At 37.1% G+C, this 27,936-nt stretch overlaps 2 protein-coding genes and 1 non-coding gene across 4 annotated transcripts; 2 read left to right on the forward strand and 1 right to left on the reverse strand.

Moving 5' to 3' along the window:
* The first annotated feature begins 2,055 nt into the window (after positions 1-2,055).
* LOC127808018 (small nuclear ribonucleoprotein SmD3b) lies at positions 2,056-6,931 on the forward strand. Its single transcript, XM_052346317.1, has 5 exons — positions 2,056-2,304; positions 6,031-6,083; positions 6,202-6,268; positions 6,456-6,512; positions 6,671-6,931. The coding sequence occupies exons 1-5, from the start codon at positions 2,146-2,148 to the stop codon at positions 6,731-6,733; spliced, it is 399 nt and encodes a 132-aa protein (XP_052202277.1). The 5' UTR covers positions 2,056-2,145; the 3' UTR covers positions 6,734-6,931.
* Positions 6,932-7,452: 521 nt separating this feature from the next.
* On the reverse strand, positions 7,453-16,465 carry LOC127808016 (BTB/POZ domain-containing protein At2g30600). Of its 2 annotated transcripts, none has more exons than XM_052346315.1 (13): positions 16,141-16,465; positions 14,840-15,662; positions 13,935-14,264; positions 12,922-13,152; positions 12,401-12,562; positions 11,757-11,969; positions 11,608-11,655; positions 11,428-11,486; positions 9,041-9,173; positions 8,882-8,956; positions 8,708-8,788; positions 8,036-8,104; positions 7,453-7,939 (listed from the first exon to the last, which is right to left on the reverse strand). In XM_052346315.1, exons 2-13 carry the CDS (start codon positions 15,638-15,640, stop codon positions 7,721-7,723), a joined length of 2,421 nt encoding a protein of 806 aa, XP_052202275.1. In that variant the 5' UTR covers positions 15,641-15,662; positions 16,141-16,465; the 3' UTR covers positions 7,453-7,720. The 2 variants fall into 2 exon arrangements, with proteins under 2 accessions (XP_052202275.1, XP_052202276.1); XM_052346316.1 differs by lacking the exon at positions 16,141-16,465 and adding an exon at positions 15,996-16,052.
* Positions 16,466-16,721: 256 nt separating this feature from the next.
* TRNAE-CUC (transfer RNA glutamic acid (anticodon CUC)) lies at positions 16,722-16,794 on the forward strand. Its single transcript has one exon. It is a non-coding gene; the product is annotated as a tRNA-Glu (tRNA).
* Positions 16,795-27,936: the final 11,142 nt, after the last annotated feature.

Consider the following 27,936-nt stretch of genomic DNA (forward strand, 5'->3'; position numbering starts at 1 on the left):
CCTTTAATCAAGTTCTATACAAATTTGATTTTAAGCTTATTTTAGTAGAATATATAAAATTAATATATTTAAAAGTATATATAATTAAATTATAAATAATATAATAAAATAATTATTAATTATAAAAATACATATAATCCCAAAATATATTCAAAATAAATTTATAATCAAATTATAAATAATCTCATTCTCGAGTTAAAAAGAATCAAACAAACTCAATTAGTTTATTAAATAAATAAAATAAATTTGAACAAGGCCTAATAAACTACGGTCGCGAATCATTTACAAACGAACCCACAATGCCATGAGTTGCCTTATGAGTAAGGGTGTTCATGGTGCGGTTTGGACTATTTTCAACAAGTCAAACCACACATGCGGTTTGGCATTAAATCAAATCGCACGATTTGATTTGATTCGCAAAAACCGCATCAGACCACACCATAATTTGCGGTGCGATTTCCACAATTTTGATCAAAAGTAGAGGTTTGGCAAAAAAAAAAAACGCCAAACCGCACATGCAATTTGCACTTCTTAACAGATCGAGCGGTCTGTTTATGTGATTTGAGAAACAAGAAACTCTAATAATCCAGCAACCAAACCTATAGAATAGTCATTCAGAATCCAATAGAACAGTAAATGAGAGGACTTACAATGGTAGTGAGTGAGAGCGAGAGAGAGACAGGGGTGCTGGGTAGCTAGCACAATAGTGATTGTCGGCCACCGAGCTGTCTGAAGTCAACAGCCATAGAATGAATCAAGAGTGGAGGGTTCGAGAGCGAGTAAGAGAGAGGTTGACATGTAATGTACCAAATCCGAGAGCAACAAAGAAGCAGAGGAAGCGCCGCAGCTACCAGCGAGATGCAACGAGTTAACGACCATCGGCTACAGTGTTGTGGATGACGACAATGAGGGGTTGGTGGAGATATCGGTGGTGGAGCTCGCGGTGATGGGAGGCAGTGATAGCAATCGAAAAGAGGCTATGAGAGCAAAGAGCGATAGAGAGATAATGTGTGAGAGAGAGAAATGAGAATGGGGGTTGACGCTGATCAGCGATCATCCAAGAGAAAAGGGAGAGAAATAGGGTACGACGAGCATGGGTGGGTGCAAATGGCTTAGGGTTAGGATTTGATTGGGGGGAAATGGGATAGAAAGAGGAAGAGCCGAAGAGACCGCTACCCTTTTTATATTTATAATATATAAATTATATATTTTTTAAAATTATATATTATATATGCAGCTGATTCGGTCTAATCTAGTTTGGTTCAGCTTAGAGATGGCAAAATGGGCCCGGCCTGACGGGCTGGCCCATTGGGGCCTGGCCCGGGACAGGGCTAGGGCCAGCATTTTGCTGGCCCATTTAAGGCCGGGCCGATTTGGCCCGGCGGGCCAAATGGTGGCGGGCCGGGCTGGCCCGCTTGGCCCGCTAATCGGCCACAAACCCTCCCTCAGCCTCGCCTCTCGCCCTCACCCTCGCCCGCGCCCCTCGCCCTCACCCTCGCCCGCGCCCCTCGCTCGCCCTCGCTCGCACCCCTCGCTCTCGCCCTCGCCCTCGTCTCGCCCACGCCCCTCGCTCTCGCCCTCGCCCCTCAATTGCCCTCGCTCGCCCTTTGCCGCCAGTGCCCCTCGCTCTCAGTCTCGCCCCTCGCCCTTTCTCACTCACGTCGCCTACCTCTGGGCCAAAAATGGTATAAAAAAAAAAAAATTGGGCGGGCCCGCGGGCCCGTGTAGGGCCGGGCTAGGGCCAGCAATATGCTAGCCGGTTTTTAAGCTGGCCGATTTGGCCCGGCCCGCTTGGCCTGCGGGCCACTTGGTGGTGGGCCGGGTTGGCCCAGCCCGGCCCGTTTGCCATCTCTAGTTCGGCTAGAAATTGCGCTCTAGTGACTTTTTTTTAACACTCCTGCTCAAGAGTGGTGCGGATTTGATTTCTATGAATAAATTGATTTTGGAAAATATAGGAATGCAGTTTTATAGATAAAAAATAACGAAAATAATGAAATTTAAGTTTCCGCAAATGCCCTTGTAATCTGTAATAAATTGCACGGAAGCCCGCGTCGATGCTCGGACCCCATAAAGGCTAGGGTTCAGGGGAGGGCGACAAAAGACCAGGACTAAGGGTTTTAGAGAGAGAGAGGGAACGAAGAAGCAATGAGCAGAAGCTTAGGCATACCGGTGAAGCTTCTTCACGAGGCGTCGGGCCACGTGGTGACGGTGGAGCTGAAGAGTGGAGAACTCTACAGAGGAACAATGGTCGAATGCGAGGACAACTGGAATTGCCAGCTCGAGAATATCACCTTCACCGCTAAGGTACTCGCTCCTTTTATTTATTTTTTATTTTTTTTGTTGTTCCAACTCACCAGTGCCCTCATTTGCTTTCTTTTCAACTCTTTGTTGTTGATTATTTTGTAAATATACGGGTTTTTAAGCCCTAGATCGTGTAATGCTGGGTTTTATGTTGCAGCTGTATTGTGCTTGCTTATTTTTTCTGTTTACTTTGAAAGTGACGATCCCGATTAGTGATTTTACTGACAACTTTTCATTTTTTTGGGGGGTAGAGATTTCGTTGTTGATACTCTAATTTATCCCTAAATGCACTGTGCTTCAATTTGCTAGGCAGTCGTACAACTAATTGTCTATGTACTTCGCTCGAATAGAATTCCGGTCATTGACATCCATAAGAAAATGGACGAGCAAAAAATGATACAAAACAAACCCTAATCAGATGGTGGGATTAAAAAGGTGAAAAACAGACCCTAATTGGATTGCTTAAAGGCATTTATCATCGAGCAGAAACATATGTCAGAACATGGAGGAGATAGTAAATAGGGGTGTGCTATGGGTGGTTTGAGAGGGGTTTTTTAAAATCAAATCAGCATAGGCAGTTTGCCTACCTTCTAAACCACAACCAATCCATCATGTGTTTGAAACCACCCAAAACATAGGTTAGTAGTTTGGGCAGTTTGAGTTATGGTAACAACTAATAGGGAAAAGGAGGAAATTATAGCAACAACAACGTGTCAACGATCCTTTTTTATTTTTGTTTCTAAATAACATAACAAAGTTTTTCATAGACCATAAGTGCAAACCATAGTTGTCAAAGGTGCAAGGCGCAAATTAGTGCTTGGGCCTAGGTGTGAGGCACAAGGTGAAGTGTGAGCCTCAAGCACATGAGATGCACATTTATTCAAAATGTTTATAAAAAACTTAATACACTATTCTTCTCAATATGTACCTATAAGGACATAGATGCAAACTCATAAAATCATAAATGACAACTAACTAACCCTATAATAACAACTAATATTATTGCAGAAAGAGCAATTAGTTTCTTCTAACTGCAAGAGAGATCATCAGAGGGAAGGAAAAATTATAGCAGAACACACTGCAAAACAATTACAGGAAAACAATTAATTTCTTCTAATTTCTTTTGCAATTAGAAGAAAGAAAAAAAAAGATTGCAGCAGAACACAGCACAAAAAGTTATACAAAAACAATTAGTTTCTTTTAAATTGCTAAAGAAATTAGAGAAGAGAGAAAAAAATCAGTAGATCAAAAAATGAAAACATTAGTTTCTTCTAAATTGCAATAGAAATTAGAAGAAAGAAAAAAAAATTAGAGTAGAACACACAGCAAAAAACTGTTTCAACATAGAATTAGTTTCTTCTCAATTGGAAAAGAAATTAGAAGAAAGAAACAAAAATGAAGCAGAAGGTAGACATGAGTAGTTCTCTAGAGAGTGATCATAACTTCCAGAGAATCCCAGCAAGTGGGAGATCAGGCAGACCTCCAGCTTGCACTGTTTTAGGTTTGCCTCTCACCAATATACAAGAATATGCAATCAAATCAACAAGAAATAAGATCTAAGATGACAAATGGACAAGAAATAGGGTTTTAATACACATATATACAAGGAATGTGCTTCATGCGCCTTTGCATGCAGTGTGCACCTAGGCAGTGCCTCAAGCATGACACTGTACCTCAATGGTGTTCTGTGCACCTTGCACCTTTGACAACTATGGTGCAAACCAATACATTGTTATTAAAAACATAACAATATTTATTCCGTCCATAAAAAGATGTTTGTCTTGAAGCTCACAAAAAGACAAACCAGTCCATTACAACATAATGCATTCCATAAGTGCAAATTAGTCCATAAAAATTGAAATTAGTGTTCTCCTAAATGAATCACCGACTCATACTGTCTACTCTCAAATAATTTTAAATCTATCATTTTCTAGCTGGACGGTTATGTAAAAGGAATTCTATGGTCTATCATAATAATGTAAAAATATTAGCTACAGTTTGGTACATATCTTTGTGCTCATGAATTTTTTTTAATAAAATATTATTCCAGAAATTACATGGGCTGCATTCTAGTTGTAGTTTTATCGGCCCATTATGCAGCAATGCTGCAACCACAGGAATTTATTGTCAGTTTTTGGGCAGTTTTCAGAAGCCCAAAACAAATTGATGAACCACTTCAGGCAGTTTTTGAAAATTTCCAAACAGAGAGAGACTGCTGTATTTGAGAGACTGTGGTTTGGCAGTCTGGATTGGTTTGGTTTTTCCTTGCTCACCACTAATATTGAGGCCTTTTCAATTCTAGTGGGATTACATCAGGGATTTGCATTAAGCCCTTTTATCTATTTGCCCTAGTAATGAATGAACTCACTAAAGGTATCCATGCAGAGGTTTGGTGGTTTATGCTATTTGTAGATGATATTGTGTTGGTGACTGTGAAAAAAAGAAGGTTTGAATGCTAGGCTTGAGATATGGATGAACATTTTAGAATCTAAAAATTTTACATATAAAGAAAACTGAAATTTGGAATGTAAGAAGTGTGGATGATGTTATGGTAAAATTGGAAGATCAAGTCATACCAAGAAATGATTGATTCAGATATCTTGGTTCATTGAGAATGTTGCCCATCAAGTTAAAGTAGGATGGTTAAAATGAAGAAGTGCATCTGACATTTTATGTTATGGTAAGATTTCATTAGGCTAAAATAAAATTTTTATATGACAACTATAATAACATCATCTTTGTTGTATGACACAGAATATTAGGCAATAAAAGATCAATATGTGCAAAATACGAGTGTTATGGAGGTGAGGATGTTAAGATGGATGTGTAGCCGTACAAGAAAAGATAAAATTAGAACTAAGGTTATTCCTAATAAAATTGGAGTAGCGTTTATTAAAGATAAGATGCCTAAGATATGATTAAGATTGTTTAATCATGTGAGAAAAAGATTAATAGGGGCTTTTGTGAATAAAGTGAATGGAATGAAACAAGTATCTAACATAAGAAATAGAGGAAAACAATGAAAATGTTGGTGGGAGATATTTAGGTATGACAATTAATTATAAGGTCTTTGCAGAAAATAAGGCCATAAATAGAAATGACTCATGAACTAGGATTCATGTTGTGAACCCCACAGTGGGATAAAAGCTTGGTATGATGATGTTTGTTGGTAATGAGAAGATAACAAATACATAATTGTCAAAAATTTCATCTAACTGAAACATATTGCCATTTCTTATGTTTAACATAGTTAGGCAGCATAATGCTTATCTTATAATGATTTTTCATTGTTTTTGTATTTGGTTATTCAATTGTAGAGTCCATATTCCTGGTTTTCTATCCCATATATTTCTTGCCTCTCTCTTATTTTGATGTTATGCTTCTTTCATGCATGTCAGAAGTGGTGATAATGGACACTTTTTTCTTTTTTCCTTTGTATTTATCGTAGCTCTTCCTTTAAGAGTAAGAATAAGTTAGAGGGCCTAAATGTCTTGTTTAGTGCTGATCTCCTTTTATTTCGTTGTTACTGCAAACAATGGGTTAGTATCCAGATTATCACTTTCACATTATTCCTAATATGTCACTGACTTATGAGTTTGAGGATATCATTTTCATTGGATTTGTTTATGCAAAGCTTCTCTTCCATCTAACCTTTATCAACTAAGCCATCTGATGCAGTTCTCAACTAAGCCAGTTATTTACTTTCTTTGATTCGTTCACTCTTTCTAGGATGGGAAGGTCTCACAACTTGAGCATGTTTTTATTAGAGGCAGCAAAGTCAGGTACGGTGTTGTATCTTAATTGAGATAGGATGTTTTTTTAGCAACTGTCATGATTTCAAATATTTTATTTGTTTTGCTAATAACTGCATGTCTTTGAAACTAATGTACGTCCAATTAGGTTTATGGTGATCCCAGATATGCTTAAGAACGCTCCTATGTTCAAGCGCTTGGAGTCTAGAATCAAGGTAGGTTCTCTCATATTCCACATATATTTCTATCTTTTACATGCTAGTTGCCATCTTTTCAACTTTCTACTTTAGAATGCTCCTATGTTGAAGCATTTAGAAGGTAGCTATTCAATGCGTTTATATTCTATCTTTGCTGTTCCATTTACCTTTTCTTTTCTAATTTACTTCGCTTGACTTCTTGTAGGGTAAGGGTTCGGCAATTGGTGTCGGCCGGGGCCGTGCTGTAGCAATGCGGGCTAGAGTAAGTTTTTTTTTTTTCATTTGATTTAAAATGTTGTTATTTATACCATACATTGGATTTCATGTATCTAGACTATGTGATGAGGGTGTTGGATAACGATACGGTCAAATTATACTATTCTAAACAAGTTTCATGTTTGAACTCTGTTTGCTGTGTAGGCTCAGGCTGCTGGTCGTGGAGCTGGGCCTGGCAGGGGTGTTGTGCCATCAATAAGGAGATAAATCTGTCGTTTCGCCTCACTGTTTTCTATACTCAAATTAGGATGGTCCCTGTGACCATGTCCTGTGTGCTGTCTTTGTCTTAAACCTCTATTTGTAGCATACAAGTTTGGCGTGAAACGATTGCCTTCTAATTTTTGGAGCTCTCAACGTGTGTGGGTTTGGGAGGATTTTTATTATTGCCAAATTCTCTTGGTTGCATTTGGATAGAGAAATTCTAAATGATGTTATTTCAAATCCTGTCTCCTACATGGGTACAAATACACCATGGATTTGAATCTAAATCTAAATACGTAAAACAATATAGTATTCAGAACAATAGATTTAAAGTTCTGAAGTTCCAAATGATAAAAGTCAAATGACCCTATCCAGATGCAATCTTATATTTCTGATTTCTCAAATCAATTATAGGATCCATGTATCATCTTGGGTATATGTTTAATTCAGATGCAACGAGGAATTCACCAACCATTTTTCTCATCTACTACTAATAGCCCCGGTTGCATTAATGCTCGAGTTAATGGGTGGACGGCCAGAGAATGCATTCCACAGGTGATTGGCACAGCAAGGAAATACGAGAGTGGTAATAAATTAGAATTGGTTTCATGGGATGCGAAAATAGTGTTCTCGCTGAATGGGAGTTAAGAGTTGATTACATGGCAATGCCTCCTTGGATTTTGGTTGCTTGTGGCATGTGAGAGAGTTTTTTGAAGTAACGGACAGATTTCACAAAAACCACTATCATCATATTCATATCGTTTTTCACGTGAATAAAGGGCCTTTGGATGCTCTTTTTCCTGGGCTTGTCTAGCCATATGGACGAGGAATGAGATTTATTTCTTAATATTAACAGACTACACCAGTCCAAACCCCAACATATCAGATTTATTTCACACTGCAAAAACTCTGGAAGACAAGGCTGCGGCTGCGTACAAAGGAACAAGCGGTCCAATGATTCTTCTTCATCATCATCATCATCACACTTCTAACTCAGCGGAAGTAACCATAAAGTTCCAAGAAGCAAATGCAAAAGCTCCACGGGTTTGACTCATCGGTTGTGGGAGCTGTCAAGATAACCCTAAAGAATCTGAAGGGAAGCAGAGCACTGGGACCTGCTATAGGCCATGAAGCGAACTGACCGGGTTTGCATATTGTCTGGTCATTCTCGTGCACTCTCAACACGGTCCAAGTCTTCCCATCGGCAGAACCCTGAAACATGGTCACAAGATTTTGGTCATATGGCCTTTCTCATCGCTCATTATTCTTCGGAGATTAACTTCAATTAGGTAAAGAGTAGAGCAATACCTGTAAGTTCCAGTGTCTTATGTAGGTCCTTGATCCATCCTGTCTCACTGTATAATAGTTGCACATAAGCTGCACCCATTAAAGAAATGTGGCTAGTGTCAGAGAGCTAACCAGGAACAAACCCATTGGAAATGGTAACATAGCCTATTGTCAACGGCAACACAGAATAAGCCCAAGTACATTTTGTGGACAATTTATTACAATTGCTGACTGTCCCTACACAATAGTTTTTTTATAGGACTATTGAAGAAGTGACATGATCGACAAAATAACTTCTAAATGTTATATGTGGTGGTCCCCGAACAAGATTCAGGTCCCACAACAGGAACCCCTGTTGATAGTAACGTCTTCATGCAGGTGCTCAAGTAATTGAGCATTCACTAAACTTCCCGGAAACTGCAAAAAAGCATTTATTGATCTCTCATACTATCTAATCTTACTTTCCATTATTGAAAATAAAAAGTTTAAAATGAATCAGCCGGACAACATGGATCCATGGGGCTAAACCTAAGTAACAAGGTGCAAATGTTTATACAGAGCAAACTATTAGCTACGGTGGAACATTTGCCTATCCCAACAGAGAGGTGCAATGTCAAGTCTCAGTGCACTAATGCCTCTTGCCAATTACTGAATAAAGAAACAAAGACAAAAAATTAAATAGATATTTGGTACCTGGTGGTCTTCACCCAGATCAATCATCCACCAAGCACTGTTCTTTCCGTCCTCAATCCTAGGCCCAGCGAAGGATGTTCCCTGATACACCAACTCAGTTAAATGACTGCTCTTGACAAGTTCACAACAATATATAGGGAGTCACCAAAGGTATGATTTATCATAAATCTATACCTGGTAAGCCCTCGAGACCAAAACTTTAGGATCAGTGTATCTTGAAATGGGACTGCTAGGTGTGATACAAATTTTCTGAAAGGTGAGATTTAAAGAATTAAGATAAATTTGGACAAATTCACAGGCAAAAGAAAAGAGGAAGCATATAGAGAATTTTACCCTAGCAAGGACAGGATTCACCCATTGGTGTTCCCCAAATGAGGTGCCCGCAAAGTACAGGACTCCGTTTGTGCCTCCATCACATATGTATTGTAGCTCTTTAAAACTAGACCGTCTATGTCGGAATCTAACGCTAAAGGAAAAAAAGAAATATTGGCCATAAAAGATTTATTAGAACTCTGAAGTAAACATATGAAAGACCTAATGATGTTTTTTTAAAAAAAAATTATAGTCAATACAAAGTACAAGTTTTGCACTCTAGAGTCTAGACTTGAAGTGAGACTTTTTTGGTTTTTTGTGGGAGGGGGTGTTGGAGAACGCGATCTGAACATGCAACAGTAGTCCATTTTTCCAACAAAACCCTTCCCATTTGTCTAGGGGCAGCAATGTAGGAGACAGACAACATAACAGCAGAGGCTTCAAGATTAATAGCATAGTTGTTAAAATCCCGATTTTACGCGTACGATTTTACGATTTGAAAACCCCTAAACGATTCAAATCCCATGTAAAATTCAATTTAGGATAAAATCCTATAAAATCTCGATTTTACATATACGATTTTACGATTTTATGCTTTAGAGATTCCCAAACGATTTTACGATTCAAAGACCTTCATTGATTTAAGTTGCAATTTAGAGGATGTTTCCAACGTCTCAATGTCACATAGCATCTGACATTGGAACTTATGCAATGAATTGTTATATTTTGCCTCTAAATTGGAACTTGATTTAACATTGATTGTATAAGTTCCAATATTACATAGCATCTAACATTAATTGCATAAGTTTCAATTTACTTGATTTAAATTATAATTTTTACTTGATTTAACATTGATTACATAAGTAAATCAAGACAAACAAGTAATTAATTAATGGACCACCAAACCCCAAATTGGGATTTTACTTGATTTAATCAATGTTAAATCAAGAAAAAAATACAACATAAATCTAATGGAAGACGTTGAAAGAATCCTCTAAAAGAATTTTAAGCTATATTTTACCTCTAAATTACCTATATTTTGCCTCTAAATTGCCTATACCAACCTGCTAGTTTTTGAACTATATTTTGGAAGTATCATCTTTTGAACTATAATAAGGAATAATCAGGTTATTAAAAGATATTATTTTATTTTCTGCAAAATTATGTTATTATAAACATATATTTACAAAAATTGAAGGGTATTTTTAATTATCTCTAAAATCTTACGATTTTACGATTCGATTTTACGATCCGATTTTATGGACACTTTTTCGATCCCACTTAAAATCCCGATTTTAACAACCTTGATTAATAGGCTGACAAACAGATTCATTTAACAGGAAAAAAAAAAAAAAAAAAGAGACGGGATAATGAAAGTTCACATTTTGCAAAAGAATCTAGGCAGCCTCCCCAGTCCCCCCAAACACCTTTTTCTTCCTCTTCTCTAAGACCCAACACATGTTTAACAGGGATTTCTGATGCAAAACTTGGTGGATGTACAGATTTATCATTAAAATCAACGTTCAGGTCTAGTTGTGGTGTGAGTATTCATATTCCATACAGCAACTGGAAGTGTCATTGGAACACTTGGAAGACATTATTATGTAACCTAGCATATCTATTCAAGAAAAGTAAAATATTTACTAAAACAAATATAAAATCTAATTTGGTAAGAACATGCTCCAGTTTATTGTGTGTTCCAATTGTGTGACTTCATTAAACAACTATTCAGTCAAGTCCAGGCCAGACAAACAGTCTGCCTAGCCCCATTTAATGAAAAAACCCGCTGTAATATCTGTCCAAACAATCAAAAAACATCCATACAAGCCGTTTCTTTTATTTGATAAATGGGATTATGACATGCCCAGCCAGAGAAGGGTGATAACATCATTCTGACATTATCACAAGCCATCAAATTTTAAAATGCTGAAATCCACCACAGAAAATATGTAGTGGTCTTGCATTAGCAAAGTAATGGTGATGTGTAGTCAGGATCCTTTATCCTTTTCTTCTCACAAGTAAACATGAAGGATAATACAGGGAGAAAGAGGGAAGCCAGTGGAGCTTGAGCAGAGATTATTCTTAATTGACATTTGACAAAGAGTTTTACTCTTAATTTTTTATAAATGAACGATTAGAGGGATTTAGGCATGAAATCCGTAGAAAATGGTGGTCAACTTTATACATCTGTTTTAGAAGGAAAGCAGAAACATTTAATACTGGATATGATTTTGGGGGGTAAAAGATAGGTAAATGAGAACAACTTCTTGATCAAATTATTGAGAACATGGCTTCATCCCAACTTGTTGCTAATCCTTTATGCCATAAACAACTAGAGAAAACATGTATCACATACAGAAGGTATAAAATTTTAGGTATCTTCATTTAAGATGTCCATGACTACTCACTTTTTGTCAGCTTGTGGCTCAGCCAGTCCAAATTCTGAATAATGTATGGCCTCTTTCACCTGTTACATTAAATCCAATGAAAAAAATAATCATTTCTATGCAAATGTGCCGAAACATTTGTCTGAAAATGCAAATAAACTGAGAAAAAAAAAGAAAGAAAAGAAAAAGTCCTTGACTCACCAGAAAGTCGAAAGTATGAAATTTTCTACTTAGGTTACTCTTCTCCAACTGCAACAGCATAACAAAATGATATGTTGAATAAGCCCAGCTTCAAAAACTCACTAACAAACCTTTACTTCGGAATCTTCACTTTATCAAGTGTCACATACCTTCTTAAGCAAGGGATGAGGAAGTAAAGGGAAGCGTACTAGGGGCAAAAAGTTACTAACAGACTGAAACCTCTCCCCAAAAAGAAGTTCTGGCTCTAAATCAGCCATCATCTCATCCAATGTGTCCCACCCATATAAATCCTTTGCTTGCAAGCACCATAGTAAGATTGCATTAAGAACTCTTTCTTCAGATGTAACTGTCAAATCTGGATGCTGCAAAACCCATACCTATTATAAGGAATGTCCTAATGTACATGCACACTGGAGAGTAGTCTTCAGAAAGATATGATCAGAAAACAGTAGGTACTTGGGCACATAATACCATATGTCAGATGGCTTTTACCAGTTATCATATCTTGGTAATTCTACAAATGAATTTTATATAAAGATTGATTCTGACCAGCAAATAGTTTAATTACATCATAGCTTGCCACTTCATCTTCAATCTAATTTTCTTCTATCTCCTTTTCTCTCTTGTATCCTCTTTTTTATTGCAAGTCCTTTTCTGCTCTCTCAAAACAATTCTTGTAAACTCTTGGCATATCCATCCAGGATTTTACAAGATTTAATGTGTGTTGAAGCATGAACCTAATTCTTGCAAATCAACATGTCATTTCTATAAATGATTTGAAGCAAGAACCCACCTTGAGAATTCTGCAAAATGTTTCCTCGTCTAACGAGACAAAATCTGTGCTTGCAGTTGTACAATAATCAAAGTGCGTTGCAAATTTTCTCTCACACGTTTCTTGAACGAGTTTACATGAAGGAATGGATGGAATCACTTGGAGAATTGGGTATACTGTGTCCTGCAACAAAGTTTAATGGTCAGCTATAGACAACAAACCAATTACTTTGCCAAAAGTGTCTGCTTCCTCGTCCATTAAACTTGTGCATAATAAAAACTCTTGTTGTATGACCTTCTTCCAATAAGAGAACTCCATCCCTGCATATAATATGTAGATGAGAGGTATCAATAATTCATAATTCATTATCAAAAAAGGGTTCTCTTCTTTTGATTTCAGAAGTCCGAAACTGCAACACTTCTTCGTTCTTTTATGTCTAGTCATACAACTAGAACTTTGGAATAATGATAACCACAACTATAAAGTAAAGACTAAAATTAAGGAATCTTATTTTATGTTGATGTAAGGAACACCAAAAATACCTCCGAGAGGCACTCCAAAAGTGTTTTGCAGCATTCCTGATGAAGAAGAGTGACTCCAAATTGATCTGCCAATAGAAGAAGCTGGAGTAGCAAGGTCCCGATATCCATGGTATCATTGTTATTTAGTTCCCCTCGGTACAAGAATTCCAGCATGAGCTTAAATGCTTCTAGTGGCACATCCTGTAGAAGAATCTTTGAGGAAATGCTCTCGCTCATTCCATTGGTGAACATCTGCCAATACAACCACATCCTTCAATAGACAAATCATAAGATCATCAAAGTAACTGTAAGATCACAATCATCACCATTCCTGCATGCTTTTGGCTCGACAATATACTTGCCAAAATATGGTAGAATACTGCATGGTGAGAACACAGTACTAGATATAAATTAGAAAATACAAATTCCACCTTCCACGTTAGGAGGACCCTCCACTCACATTCTTCCATATTGAGATCATCATATTACATTTAACTTTACATCCATGTGCGGTTTAGCATATCTGGCAACTAGAGCAGTCAAACTCATGTTCATTAAAATTTTGGGAGTTGTGATAGTTTCAATCTAAATTTTCAGCATGTGACTGGTGCTCACCCAAGGATCAAAAGGTTTTATCCCTAATGCCTGATTCAAAAAGAAGTGTTATGGTTTAAGTTCATTGCCAAATACAAAATATTCTAATGATTGGTTGAATAAAGTTATTCTACATCTAAAATGGAAATGTCAACTTATTTTTGTGACTCACATATTCCAAATTACTGGAACCCAATATTAATTTTGATTAGCCAAAAAATAAAATAAAATGGCAACAAGCTGTCCTTTTTTATTTTTTTTATATATGACCATACGACTAGAATTCATCGAATTGTCATTATCCAAATTCATGTCTATAGTATTTTGCGCAGGTCTTCAAGGCCACATTTTAATTTTAGCTAGAATTTTGGATACCCTTACAACACTTATAGATGTTAAAAACTTGAAACAAGGAAGGAACAAATATGCAGTTCTCTCACCTTAAAAAATGGGACACTCCATAGGGCAAGTATAATTTTATGTGACCGGAAAAGAAAACCATGACCGTCAATATAGATACCCACATCACTGTACTTGCCAGTTGTGTAAAATTGCTCAAGCCTCTGCATATTGAGAGGAAGTCCAGAGGGGAAGGCTGTGCCACAGTGGGGCTTAGAACTTGGATACAATATCTCCACATTCTTGCCTGAGTCAAACAATTTTTTGTTCAATTTAAAACGTTCACTAATTTCTTCACACTGCTTCACCAATGATGTCACTTCATACTTTAAGCTCAGATTCCTCAGGGGATTGAGTTGTGATTCCGAAATCTACATGAGGCATAAACATAAAAACATAATAGGAATTTAAATCAATATAAACATGTATGCTACCTTGGAACCTTACATCAGCATACGAGATATAACAGTTATAAATATCGAATGACTAGGACTTCTCCACCAAAATATACCCCATTCACTTCAGTGTCATACCAAGTGTAGTCGCATCATTGTGGTATTATGTAATCTGATTATCAAAATTTATTGTCAATTCAACTGTATCAAGAATCATTAAGGTACTTCAAGATTATTCTTTCCAGAATCAATCAAAAATTCAGTAGATTTTAATCTTAACAAACCTTCAAGATTAGAAAAAAAACCAATAACCATGGGATAGATAGTTTGGAGGTCAAATACTCCTGGTACTGAATCGAATAAGCAAATTCTCAAGAAAAACTTGAATGCAATTTCATCATCAAAGTTGTAGCCAAATACGACCAAGGTGAAAATAATTGACATGTAGCTTCTGTTAATTAGTTAAGAACATATATATCGAGCAGAGGAAGACAAGGGTTCAAGATAATTCAAAATGCATGGATGATTCAGCATAAAACCACAGTGATCACCTGAGTATGTCCAGTATAGATGTATTGGAGAAATGCATGAAGAACTGGATAACTGACATCATGAAGGTGGATTACATCGTGATCAAACAAACTAAAATTAAAATTCCCAGATGCTGCCAAAATTATTTTATGAGCTGGGACAGTCCTTTTCTCCTTGCCAACAATGAAGATCATATCAGACAGTTCCCATTTCTCAAGAAAATTTAGCAACCCCCAGTTCTCGTAAGGTTCACTTTCATATACCATCTCTTCTTCACCATCCTGCTTTCCTTCGTATTCACCAGAACCAACATGCTTCCACAAGGATATATAATTTTGTGTTAGTGGCAGGACATTCACATTTCTATAACCAACGTGTTTATCCCAGCTGCTGAGCCCGACATACTGAACACTACAATTCGGATTGGAATCAAGCCACTGAAAGACGAGATTCTGAAAAGGGTACCTTCCCTTTCCAATGCTAATCAAACCATCATATATACTGATCCAATAGCTCTGAAACGCCGAAGAGCAACATAGCCCAACCCCTGCCGCATCGACCACTGTCTTCCCACTGACTTCAATTTTCAACCGGCGATTTCTATGACTACCAAGAATCACAGTGTAGTGTGGACTATTATCCCTCTTGTAATGGTAGTGCTGACTTCCAACATTCTCCCTGAACACAACCGTGACATCATTATGAGCAAAAGCTTCAAAAGCCACACAACCCCTCCCAGCTTCTCTAAACCTCAAATCATTCGGCCAGGCACACTCAAAGGGTGCCACAGTAAGGAACTTCTTCTGCTGTTTCTCAGCCATCTTCACTCACCCGACAGTTAAGCTAAGAAGCCAACCAATTTAAACAAAAACATTAAGAACGTTAGATTTAAACTGAACAGCTAGATTATTATCCTAATTGAATTTTCTATGCAAGAAATAAATGACAACAAAGCACATCAGCCAGAAGCAATAAAATGACGCCTTTCCCAAGTTGCTAAAATATCAGATGCCACCCATGAAATTTCTCTATCAACCTAAAGAAAAAGACAACCTAGAAAAGATCTTTGGTAGTTTGGTTGTCAATATCAGAGACTAACCCAGAAATTGCTAGAACCATTCAACAAGCACATAAGTCCAGACCACAAAAAAACGACAACATAAACATCAATCTTACAATTTGGAAATCCATTCTCATCCTACACCGCATCCTCATCTAACCACAAGGAAAAGTCAGAAAATATCTCCAGACAAAAGAAAACTCTCTGGCGGATAGGTACAGACGGAAACGAGAACAAGAATCAGAACCAGGAAAAACTCACCTGGCAATTCCATTGATTTTCATTTAAAGGACCAATCTTTCTCATGGAATCGAAGCCCAAAGAGGGAGCTGATATTTATAGCCCTCAATTGTATGTAGCCGCATGTACGCGAAGAAAGATCTGAGCGGTGGATCTCAATACGACAATGACGTGTTGTTTTGGGAAAGTGGTTGCGATTTAGGCCACAAGAAAGTGATTTTCTCAAACACGCAACGGAAGCTGAGAGCTGAAGAACTAACTCCTCCTGGCCCCGGTTTTCACGGCGGGGTGAAAATTGGAAATGGGATCACAAGAAGTCAAATTGCATGGTTGAAAATGAAAAGTGGTAGTCCCAATCAGGTGGAAATCATGAAGAAATCACGTTACGCTTAAGAGGTAATATTTTAATAAAGAAGTGGTTTGCATAGCATCATCATCATCCAATTTGTGGGTTCTGGCTGGCTGGCTAAGAACAACAACGGATTCTGATGCTGAAACGTGGCGTTTAATGCGTCTTGCTCGGCTACAGCTGGCCACTTCAGCACGTGCTCCGTCGTTCCGGTATACTTACAAGTAATGAATTTTATGCTACCCTTAACAAGTCCGTTGTAGTCTAGTCGGTCAGGATACTCGGCTCTCACCCGAGAGACCCGGGTTCGATTCCCGGCAACGGAATTTTTACAGCCTTCTTTTTTTGGGTCACGGCTTTGTTATTGTTATTCTGTCAACGGTAACTTCACTCTCTCGTCAATTTATTTATCATATCTCCATGATTACATACATTAAATGCCACTGTCCATCCCTATCATATCAAATTCAGATGCATGTTTGGGACAGGAAAGTCATTTTGTTTTATGCTCGCGTGCAGCAAGAAGATTCCTTTATTTTTTCAATGGATAGGACGGTTGAGGGTGGAGTGTCGGTTTAAGATTTAGGATGGTGACGTGGATGTATTTAAGTGTTAGGGTTTTCATGTCCGCAAAGGTGAAGTCCCTTACCTTAAGGGCTCTCATATACTGTCTCACACACGTGAAAGGGATTAATCACAGTACACGATAGCGCATCAGGTAAGAGGGACAATGCATAGTGTCTACAAGAAACCACCCCCACATGAAGATGAAACTCTCATACTGCGACTGCCATGACTCGAACCTGCATGTTAGGATTTTCTTTTTACATGAAGCGCGGCTTAACTTGGTTGGGTGTTTATATTTTAAATTTGATGATTTATTTAAGCTTCTCTTTTGGCCCATTTGCTTGCTGCTTGGGTTGTCTATTTCAAGTGGATGGTCTAAGCTTACAGAGAAAAATAATTCTAAAAAGGAGAGAATATAGAGAATAAGTCAAAAATGACTGTAGAATTTTTGTTCATCCAGCCAACTTTAAATGGGTGATTGGAGGTTAATTTGTGATGCGATCGAGTGGAAATTTAGTGTGCGCATAGAGGACATATTGAAGTTTATTCTAGACGATAGGATTGTGGATTGGTTCACTATAACTTCTAAATTTGTGGTCTGAACAATAGTCAAGAACTTGGTGAGATTTTTTTCATTTTTTCTAGTTTTGAGAGATTGATTCCTTTGTTGTTGGAATTGGAATTGTTTACTCATTATGTGAGCTTGAACAAGGTTTTTGTAATCTCTTTGATTATAGTAGAGCTTTTGATAGACTCTAAGTTTCGTGGTTTTTTCTCTTTGATTTGAAAGAATTTTTTACATAAAAATTTGGCTTGTCTTGAGTGTAGTTGTGCCTTGCTATTTTTGAATATTGTTTTTTGGGATAGTGGATTGATTTATTAGAATTTCTAGATTTGTGGTTTGAACAATAGTCAAGAACTTGGTGAGATTTTTTTCCATTTTTCTAGTTTTGTGTCGACATTCAAATTCGGTCGATCGTGATTTGTAAGCCCGCGTGAATGAACAAGCCCAAATGCAAAGAGGAAGAACAAAATAGAAATGATACAAAGAATTTTTACGTGGTTTAGGCAGAACGATGCCTACTCTACAACTGTTCTCTGGATATTCCAACAGAGTAATAGTACGGTATTATCCGTCTTCTCCCCTTACAATGGTGTTATTGACCCCTATTTATAATCAAAGGCGTTTACAATTGCATAAAATATAAAAGTGTAGAGATGATATCATGGGGGACAAAATATCCTTATCATCTCCAAAAAATTGGAAGTAGGGTTTTGTATTACCAGAGATTCGGTTTGTCTCACAAAAGTAGATGGGTCCTTGCCTCTGGTTACTCAACAATCTTGTTGCTAGGTGAGCTGAATAGTTTGACCGACGAACTGTATAGTTAGTCCAGCGAGTTAGAAGTATGGCTGGGAGCTTGTTAAAGTATATCGCTGAGAGCTTGCTAGAAGCCTTGATAGGAGCTCGTGGAAAGCTCGCTTGGTTCCACGATCTGAACTCGGATCTCATCGACATGTGACCTTGCTTTGACAAGCTCGGCTTAGCCTATTGGGCCTGAGACGATTGGGCCAGCCCGCTGGGTCAAATCTAGTCCATAAGAAGTAGTGCAGAGAATATGCATAACATTTTGAGAGATTGATTCCTTTGTTCTTGGAATTGGAATTGTTTACTCATTGTGTGAGCTTGAACAAGGTTTTTGTAATCTCTTTGATTATAGTAGAGCTTTTGATAGATTCTCAGTCTCGTGGTTTTTTCTCTTTGATTTGAAAGGATTTTCTACATAAAAATTTGGTTTGTTTTGAGTGTAGTTGTGCCTTGCTATTTTTGAATATTGTTTTTAGACTTACAATTTTCTCTTTTTAGGTTCAATCAATTATGGGAATTGATTTCTTAACAAGTGATATCAGAGCAAGATTTGTTGTGTTGTTTTGGTTAAACGATAGAGGAAAATACAAGTAGAATGATTAATTTGAATGACACAAATTATCATATGTGGAAAGAAAAAATTAAAGATCTCTTATATGTGAAAAGTTGGCATTTACTCGTGTTTGCTATCGAGGAACCCAAATCCAAGTCCGATGAAGATTGGGAATTTGAGCATGCACAAGTTTGTGGCTACATTAGGCAATGGATAGACGATAGTGTCGTTCACCACATTTGTGATGAGACGTATGCAAAGACCTTGTGGGATAAACTTGCATCTTTATATGCTTGGAAAATAGGTAATAACTGTTAGATATGAGCCCTAAAGACCAGTTCCAGTGACACAAAGGGACTCGATCTTGTAATTCTTTAAATATTATTTAAATGGCAAGTTTATGTTTTTATTTAAATTGCAATATGGTTTAAATTATAAAACATATATCCATTAGTATAATAAGAAGTGGATACCATTCTTAAGTGTTAAGAATACGAGTTACGGATAATCCACAATTTGTTATACTATAAACATGTTCCTGGCCATAGAATTCCTATCATGGATGATAGCAACTCGTAAAGGCCAGCACATTGTCTTCCTCCTTGTTTCAGTATGAGATACTGAAAGATAAGGTTAGTGAGTCTCGTGCCATTCTGTATGAGCTATAGAAGGAAGATAAGTGGGTGCTCGTTACAAGAACGAGTTCACTGAACGGGACTGTTAACATTAAATCACATGGGTTATTTCTCACGGGTCAATGATTTAATGTTAGCTGCGATTTTACAACTAGTCCTTAGACCTGAGATGACATGGATATCTGTGTATTGGTGGATTAGGATATCAACGATATCATGTGGTTGTTCTAATCAAGGATAATCATACGTATCTATGTGCCTGATTCAGTGATACATGAGGTATGTGTGCATTAGACATGGAATCTATCACCTCGAGATTTATGAGGAAGATATCCTATGCGATCCAGTAATCACTTGACGATAAATCCTTGGCCGAGGTAATATGACGATGGAATTTGTTCCATACGGGTTGTGTCATAATTTGTCAAGATTGATTTTGGATTTGGTCATATGACAAGATTAAGAGATTCGACCTACTGACTATGATCTCATATCTTGTCGGGATATAGGATGATAGAAGGATCGTATTGTATGGTAACATAGTAAAAGGTTCACAATACCCGCTTCACAATAAATTGGGTAATCATGATATATTGCTAGATGTCACTCATGATTTACGAGAATTAATTGTTGATTATTCTTGTTGCCAATTTATTTGTGGACCCAGAAAGTCCCACCCAAAAAGAAATTACTTTCAAAGAGAAAATAAATAAATTAGTAATTTTATAATTACTAATTATAGTGCATTTATTTATTGGATAAATAAGAATAATTAAATAATTATATTATGAATGTAATTATTTAATCATAGATTGGGTTGGGCCTTTTGCTAGTACATTAGGCTTGGCCCAATGGCACTATTGGATTCAAATAAATTCCATTGGATTGGGCTTGGTCCAATTGCATTAAATGGATTGGGCTTGAGAAGCCCAATCCATTTAATGAAGAATAGTTTTTAATTGGAACTATAAATAGCTCCAAACTCTTATTTTCTCTCATAAGTGTCTTTTTGATTCACTTGAATGTAGAGAGAATTTTGGAGAAGTGTTCTTGAATCCAAGAGGTAAGTTAGAAATTTTTGTGAAAAATTTCTTCTACTTATCTTCTCTCTTTGATATTCTTGAATAGAAGTGATTTCGGGTGGACCGACTCGGCATCCTACACTTGGAGGATTATACGGCGGGAAATCTAACGGTGAAATAAGATTTCATCAAAGAGGTATTTTTCGTTTATGCCTTCGTTTTATTAAACCATAATTTCTGAAAAACGGGATACCTCCAAATTAAATTTTAATTTCCGCTGCGCATATGATAAGATCTATGTAACTCAACAGTGGTATCAGAGCCATCGTTTTTCAGTTTTATGGTTTTATTCATGTGATTATTGGACATTGAATTGGTATTTTGAAAAATAAAACAATTTTGGATGAGATCCGAAGAAGAGTTGCATGCCGGCAGCGTTTTAAAACTGATTTAACACTGTTAGACAGTGCTGGAATCAGTTTTGGCGTAGCTGGAAGTATCGGAATTTGTTTCGGGTCGGACGGGCAGTACCGGGTGCATCCCGGGAGGCAACTAGCACGCTGGGTGCGTGCTGGGCGCGGGGCTAGCCCGCGCCGCGCGGGCAGGTGCGCGGGCAGGGCCCGCGCACCACCGCGCGCAATGCGCGCACAGTGCGCGCAGTAGGGGGCTGGCCCCCCCTGTCTGCCATTGGCAGATTTTTTTTTTATTTTTATTTTTTTTGTTTTAAATAAAAAAATAATAATAAAATAAATAATAATAATTGTTATTATTATTTGTTTTATTTAAAATAATAATGATAATGAATAAAATAAATAATAATAATTGTTATTATTATTTGTTTTATTTAAAATAATAATAATAATGAATAAAATAAATAATAATAATTGTTATTATTATTTTATTTATTTATTTTATTATTTAAAAAAAAAAAATACCAATGTATAATTAGTTATACAATTGTCCAATAATCATATGATTGCTTATAATATGCTTTTAATTGTTAATAGCATGTTGTGGATGCCTTGTTGCATATCGGTATTGGTCATGGACTTAGGACACTACATGGATGATGTATGTGTGATGTGGATGTATGGATTATTTTATTTAACGGCCTGCGTGCCGAAGGTAGCCGTCTTTTTCATGACGGTTGTAAAATAATTATTTATTGTTTTTAATTTTATTGTAAAAGTAGTTTATAATAAATTGTAAAAGCAATGGATTCACACCAATCGAGGCACGGCTTGGAGTGAAGTCATTGATGACAAAATAATCAAGGAAATGAAGACCCTATGTGAAAGGGTTATGCTTGTAATAGTTATAGGCGTTTCCTTATTTATTCACCCACGAATGCACCGCACAATTCCAATGGCTGGAATTGCGCTTAGAATGCATGATTGAGTCCATGACCATATCGACTAATTTTATGCAATGTTTATTTACATAGTTGATGTATGTTAAAACGTTGCATGTGAAAAATGAGACCAATTAATTAAAAATCTCCCATATTTATAAAATTAAATTGTAACCGGTTGGACCTTAAGAGTTAAGACAATCTAATCGGGGCTCTCCATCACGGTAGAAATTGGGGCTTTTTAATTCGTGTGTTGATCGGCTATGGATACATAGGGGTTGCACATTGATTAAAATACTTTAATTTCTATTTAAAACATTTGATGAGATGGGGATGCACAAATATCGTGACCCAAGAATCTATTATGTGAGGCAATCGATATTCAACTGTGCAGACTTGTCATCGTGATGGTATGATTTAACTATGTTCAATTGCCAAGAAACTATTATGTGAGGTATATTGGACTGGGAGCCGAAACAAAATATTTGGGCCGTACATAAGATGTACTGGACAAGCGTTGTCCACTTATTGAATTTATTATTCCAAGAATCTATTATGTGAGGAGTAATAAAATTAATAAGAATCCAAATACCCACTAGAATTCATGCCAATGTGAATTTGCTTTTTCCTTTAAATGGGAGTAAGGAATTTGAAAAACTCAGTGGGAGGTACTGTTTGATTTAAAGACCAAAATCAGATAGTTAAGAAAACAAGATATCTAATAATCTACTTATTTTCTGCAGATATATCAAATGGCTTCACTAAATGCACTTTCTAAATTTGTTGACGCAAACCGGCTAACTGGACCAAATTTCAACGACTGGCTTCTAAATTTGAAATTGATTACAAACTTGGAAAAAATCACATATATCTTGGAAACGCCTATCCCTGAGCCAACTGTTGAACATATTACTCAGGAGGAACAAGATACACTCAATAAGTGGCAAGATGATGATCTTGTTGCTAAGAGTTACATCTTGCTTACTATGAGTCAAGAGTTACAGCGGCAGCATAATAAGATGCCAAATGCGTATTCGATTATTGCTCGTTTACAAGAGTTGTATGGTGAGCGAAGTCGAAGTGCTAGATATGAGATATCTAAATCAATCTTTCGAGCAAAGATGTCTGCTGGAGGATCAGTTGGAGACCATGTTCTCAAAATGATCTCCTGGATGGATAAACTGAATGAATTAGATGCTCCAATGCATCAATATCTTCAAATAGATGCAATTCTTCAGTCTTTGCCAGATTTGTATGGGGGTTTTATTTCAAACTTCTATATGAACAAGATTGAGTGTACCCCGGCGGAACTTATGAATATGCTAATAACGGCCCAGGGTACCATGAAAACAGGCACTGTGATGGCTGTGTCCTCTACTAGTAAGACTAGAAAGGGGAAAGGTAAAAAGAAGGCCACCCAAGCAACTAAAGTGATTGAAAAGAAGAAGGGAAAAACTGTTGCCAAAGGAAAATGTTTCCATTGTGGCAAAGAGGGACATTGGAAAAGGAACTGTAAAGATTACCTTAGTTCCTTGAAGAAGGAAGCGACAGGTATGATGATAGTTCATGAGTATTTTTCCATTGCTTACTCTTCTACTTTATGGATTCTAGATTCTGGAGCGACAACTCATGTTTGTGCATCTATACAGGATCTGGAACAAAGTAGAAGGCTTGCAGATAATGAGATTGTGCTAAAGGTAGCAAATGGGGCAAAAGTTGCAGCCACAGCTATCGGCACTGTATCTTTAATTTTATCACATGAACATAGTTTAATTTTAAACAATTGTTTATGTGTACCTGGAGCTTTTAAGAACATTATTTCTATTCCTGTATTGGTGAAAGAAAATTATGAATTTTCTTTTAAGAATAATGTTTGTGAAATTTATTTTAGAAATAAATTGATTGTTACTGGTAATTTTGTCAATAGTCTTTACATTTTGAATGTGACTGTTGATAATAGTGAGCATCTGCATGTATCAAATAATAATAAGAGACCACGTGATAACCCAAATTCTAAAATTCTGTGGCATTACAGATTGGGTCATATAGGGGATGACAGAATCACTAAGTTGGAGAAAGATGGGCTTTTGGGTCCATTAGGTTCTGAACCATATCCAACTTGTGAATCTTGTATCCTTGGAAAGATGACCAAATTGCCTTTTACTGGGCAAGGTATAAGGGTCACAGAATTGTTAGGATTTATTCATTCGGATGTGTGTGGGCCTATTAATGTAATAGCCCGAGGAGGTTATCAATACTTTATAACTTTTACAGATGATATGTCTAGATATGGATATGTTTATCTCATGAGACATAAATCTGAATCTTTTGAAATGTTCAAAGATTTTAAAGCTGAAGTAGAAAATCAAACTGGTAAAAAGATAAAGGCCTTACGATCAGATCGTGGAGGCGAGTATCTTAGTAACGAGTTTGAAGATTTTCTTAAAGTCTCAGGTATTATTTCACAACGGACCCCACCAGGAACGCCTCAACTGAATGGAGTTTCAGAAAGGAGGAATCGGACTTTATTAGATATGGTCCGAAGTATGTTAAGTTGTACAGACTTACCTTTGTTTCTATGGGGACACGCCCTTCTTACTGCAATATATATCTTAAATAGAGTTTCTTCCAAGTCAGTTCCTACAACACCACATGAGATATGGTTTGATAGGAAGCCCAGTCTTAAGCATGTTAAGATTTGGGGATGTACAGCTTTTGTGAAAAAGCTTAAATCAGAGAAACTTGAGACACGATCTTTAAAGGGTAGTTTCGTGGGTTATCCTAAAGATACCTTAGGATATGAGTTCTATATTCCTGAACTGCAACAAGTAGTTGTAAGCAGGAATGCTATTTTTCTTGAAAAAGAGTTTATTCAAGAAAGAGGCAATGAAAGGAAAATAGAACTTGGTGAAGGGTTCACTGAGCCTGAAACTATGCCACGAGATGTCCAAGTACCAATTGAGGAGCTAGGGTCGAGTGTTGCACGTCCCATTAGAAGAAGTGAGAGGATACCCCATCAACCTGAGAGATATGGTTTTCTAAATGAACAAGAGTTGTTCCTTGTAGGAGACAATGATCACTCAGATGATCCTACCACTTACCAAGAGGCGATATCAGATATCGACTCGAAAAGATGGCTAGAAGCGATGAAATCTGAAATGGATTCCATGTATGAGAACCAAGTCTGGACTCTTGTAGATCTACCAGAAGGTATAGTACCTATTGGATGTAAATGGGTCTTCAAGAAGAAGATAGGTTCAGATGGAAAGGTAGAGACCTATAAAGCAAGACTTGTGGCAAAAGGTTATCGACAAAGACAAGGGATTGACTATGAAGAAACCTTTTCTCCAGTCGTCATGCTTAAATCCATTAGAATTTTACTAGCCATTGCTGCTCATTATGACTATGAGATTTGGCAAATGGATGTGAAAACAGCCTTCTTAAATGGTTACATAGATCAGGAAATCTATATGGAACAACTTGAAGGCTTCACACCTAAAGTTAACGCAGGGAAGGTATGCAAGCTTAAGAGATCCATTTATGGTCTTAAGCAAGCATCCAGAAATTGGAACATTCGTTTTGATGATGAAGTCAAATCGTTTGGTTTCATACAAAACGTTGATGAACCCTGTGTTTATAAAAAGGCTAGTGGGAGTGCAGTAGCATTTTTGATCTTATATGTAGATGATATCTTACTCATTGGGAATGATATAGGGTTGTTGTCAAAAATAAAGGTCTGGTTGTCAAGTAAGTTCTCCATGAAAGATTTGGGAGAAGCAGCCTATATTCTCGGTATACGGATCTATAGAGATAGAACCAAGAGATTGATAGGACTCTCCCAAAATAAGTACATAGAAAGAGTGTTGAAGAGGTTCAACATGGAAGATTCCAAAAGAGGACTGTTGCCCTTTAGACATGGAATCCACCTCTCTCGTGATATGTGCCCCAAGACACAAGAAGAGAGAGAACGCATGTCTAGGATTCCTTATGCTTCAGCAATAGGAAGCCTAATGTATGCAATGCTATGTACTAGGCTTGATATTGCTCATGCTGTAAGTGTTACAAGCAGATATCAGTCTAATCCAGGTGAGCAACACTGGATTGCCGTTAAGAATATCCTTAAATATTTGAAAAGAACTAAGGATTTGATCCTTACTTATGGTGAAGGAGAACTAAAAGTGGAGGGTTACACAGATTCTGATTTTCAATCAGATGTTGATGATAGAAAGTCTATCTCTGGATATGTGTTTACCTGCAACGGAGGAGTATTCAGTTGGAAGAGTTCCAAACAGGATACGACTGCCGATTCTACAACAGAAGCTGAGTATATTGCAGCATCGGATGCTGCAAAGGAAGCAGTCTGGGTCAAAAAGTTTGTGACAGAACTTGGAGTGGTTCCTTCTATAAAGTCTGTCGTCCCCTTGTTTTGCAACAACAATGGAGCCATAGCGCAAGCTAAGGAACCGAGGTCTCACCAGAAGTCCAAACATATTGAAAGACGCTTCCATCTCATTAGAGAGATCATTGGTAGAGGAGATGTCAATGTGCAGAGAATAGATACATCAGAGAATGCAGCAGATCCACTGACTAAGGCCATGAACCAGAAGCAACTAGATTTTCATCTAGATAGGTGGGGTATGAGATACCACACTGAATGATCTTAGTGCTAGTGGGAGATTGTTAGATATGAGCCCTAAAGACCAGTTCCAGTGACACAAAGGGACTCGATCTTGTAATTCTTTAAATATTATTTAAATGGCAAGTTTATGTTTTTATTTAAATTGCAATATGGTTTAAATTATAAAACATATATCCATTAGTATAATAAGAAGTGGATACCATTCTTAAGTGTTAAGAATACGAGTTACGGATAATCCACAATTTGTTATACTATAAACATGTTCCTGGCCATAGAATTCCTATCATGGATGATAGCAACTCGTAAAGGCCAGCACATTGTCTTCCTCCTTGTTTCAGTATGAGATACTGAAAGATAAGGTTGGTGAGTCTCGTGCCATTCTGTATGAGCTATAGAAGGAAGATAAGTGGGTGCTCGTTACAAGAACGAGTTCACTGAACGGGACTGTTAACATTAAATCACATGGGTTATTTCTCACGGGTCAATGATTTAATGTTAGCTGCGATTTTACAACTAGTCCTTAGACCTGAGATGACATGGATATCTGTGTATTGGTGGATTAGGATATCAACGATATCATGTGGTTGTTCTAATCAAGGGTAATCATACGTATCTATGTGCCTGATTCAGTGATACATGAGGTATGTGTGCATTAGACATGGAATCTATCACCTCGAGATTTATGAGGAAGATATCCTATGCGATCCAGTAATCACTTGACGATAAATCCTTGGCCGAGGTAATATGACAATGGAATTTGTTCCATACGGGTTGTGTCATAATTTGTCAAGATTGATTTTGGATTTGGTCATATGACAAGATTAAGAGATTCGACCTACTGACCATGATCTCATATCTTGTCGGGATATAGGATGATAGAAGGACCGTATTGTATGGTAACGTAGTAAAAGGTTCACAATACCCGCTTCACAATAAATTGGGTAATCATGATATATTGCTAGATGTCACTCATGATTTACGAGAATTAATTGTTGATTATTCTTGTTGCCAATTTATTTGTGGACCCAGAAAGTCCCACCCAAAAAGAAATTACTTTCAAAGAGAAAATAAATAAATTAGTAATTTTATAATTACTAATTATAGTGCATTTATTTATTGGATAAATAAGAATAATTAAATAATTATATTATGAATGTAATTATTTAATCATAGATTGGGTTGGGCCTTTTGCTAGTACATTAGGCTTGGCCCAATGGCACTATTGGATTCAAATAAATTCCATTGGATTGGGCTTGGTCCAATTGCATTAAATGGATTGGGCTTGAGAAGCCCAATCCATTTAATGAAGAATAGTTTTTAATTGGAACTATA

Source organism: Diospyros lotus, chromosome 8 (assembly GCF_014633365.1).
Source record: "Diospyros lotus cultivar Yz01 chromosome 8, ASM1463336v1, whole genome shotgun sequence".
NCBI classification, from domain to species: domain Eukaryota; kingdom Viridiplantae; phylum Streptophyta; class Magnoliopsida; order Ericales; family Ebenaceae; genus Diospyros; species Diospyros lotus.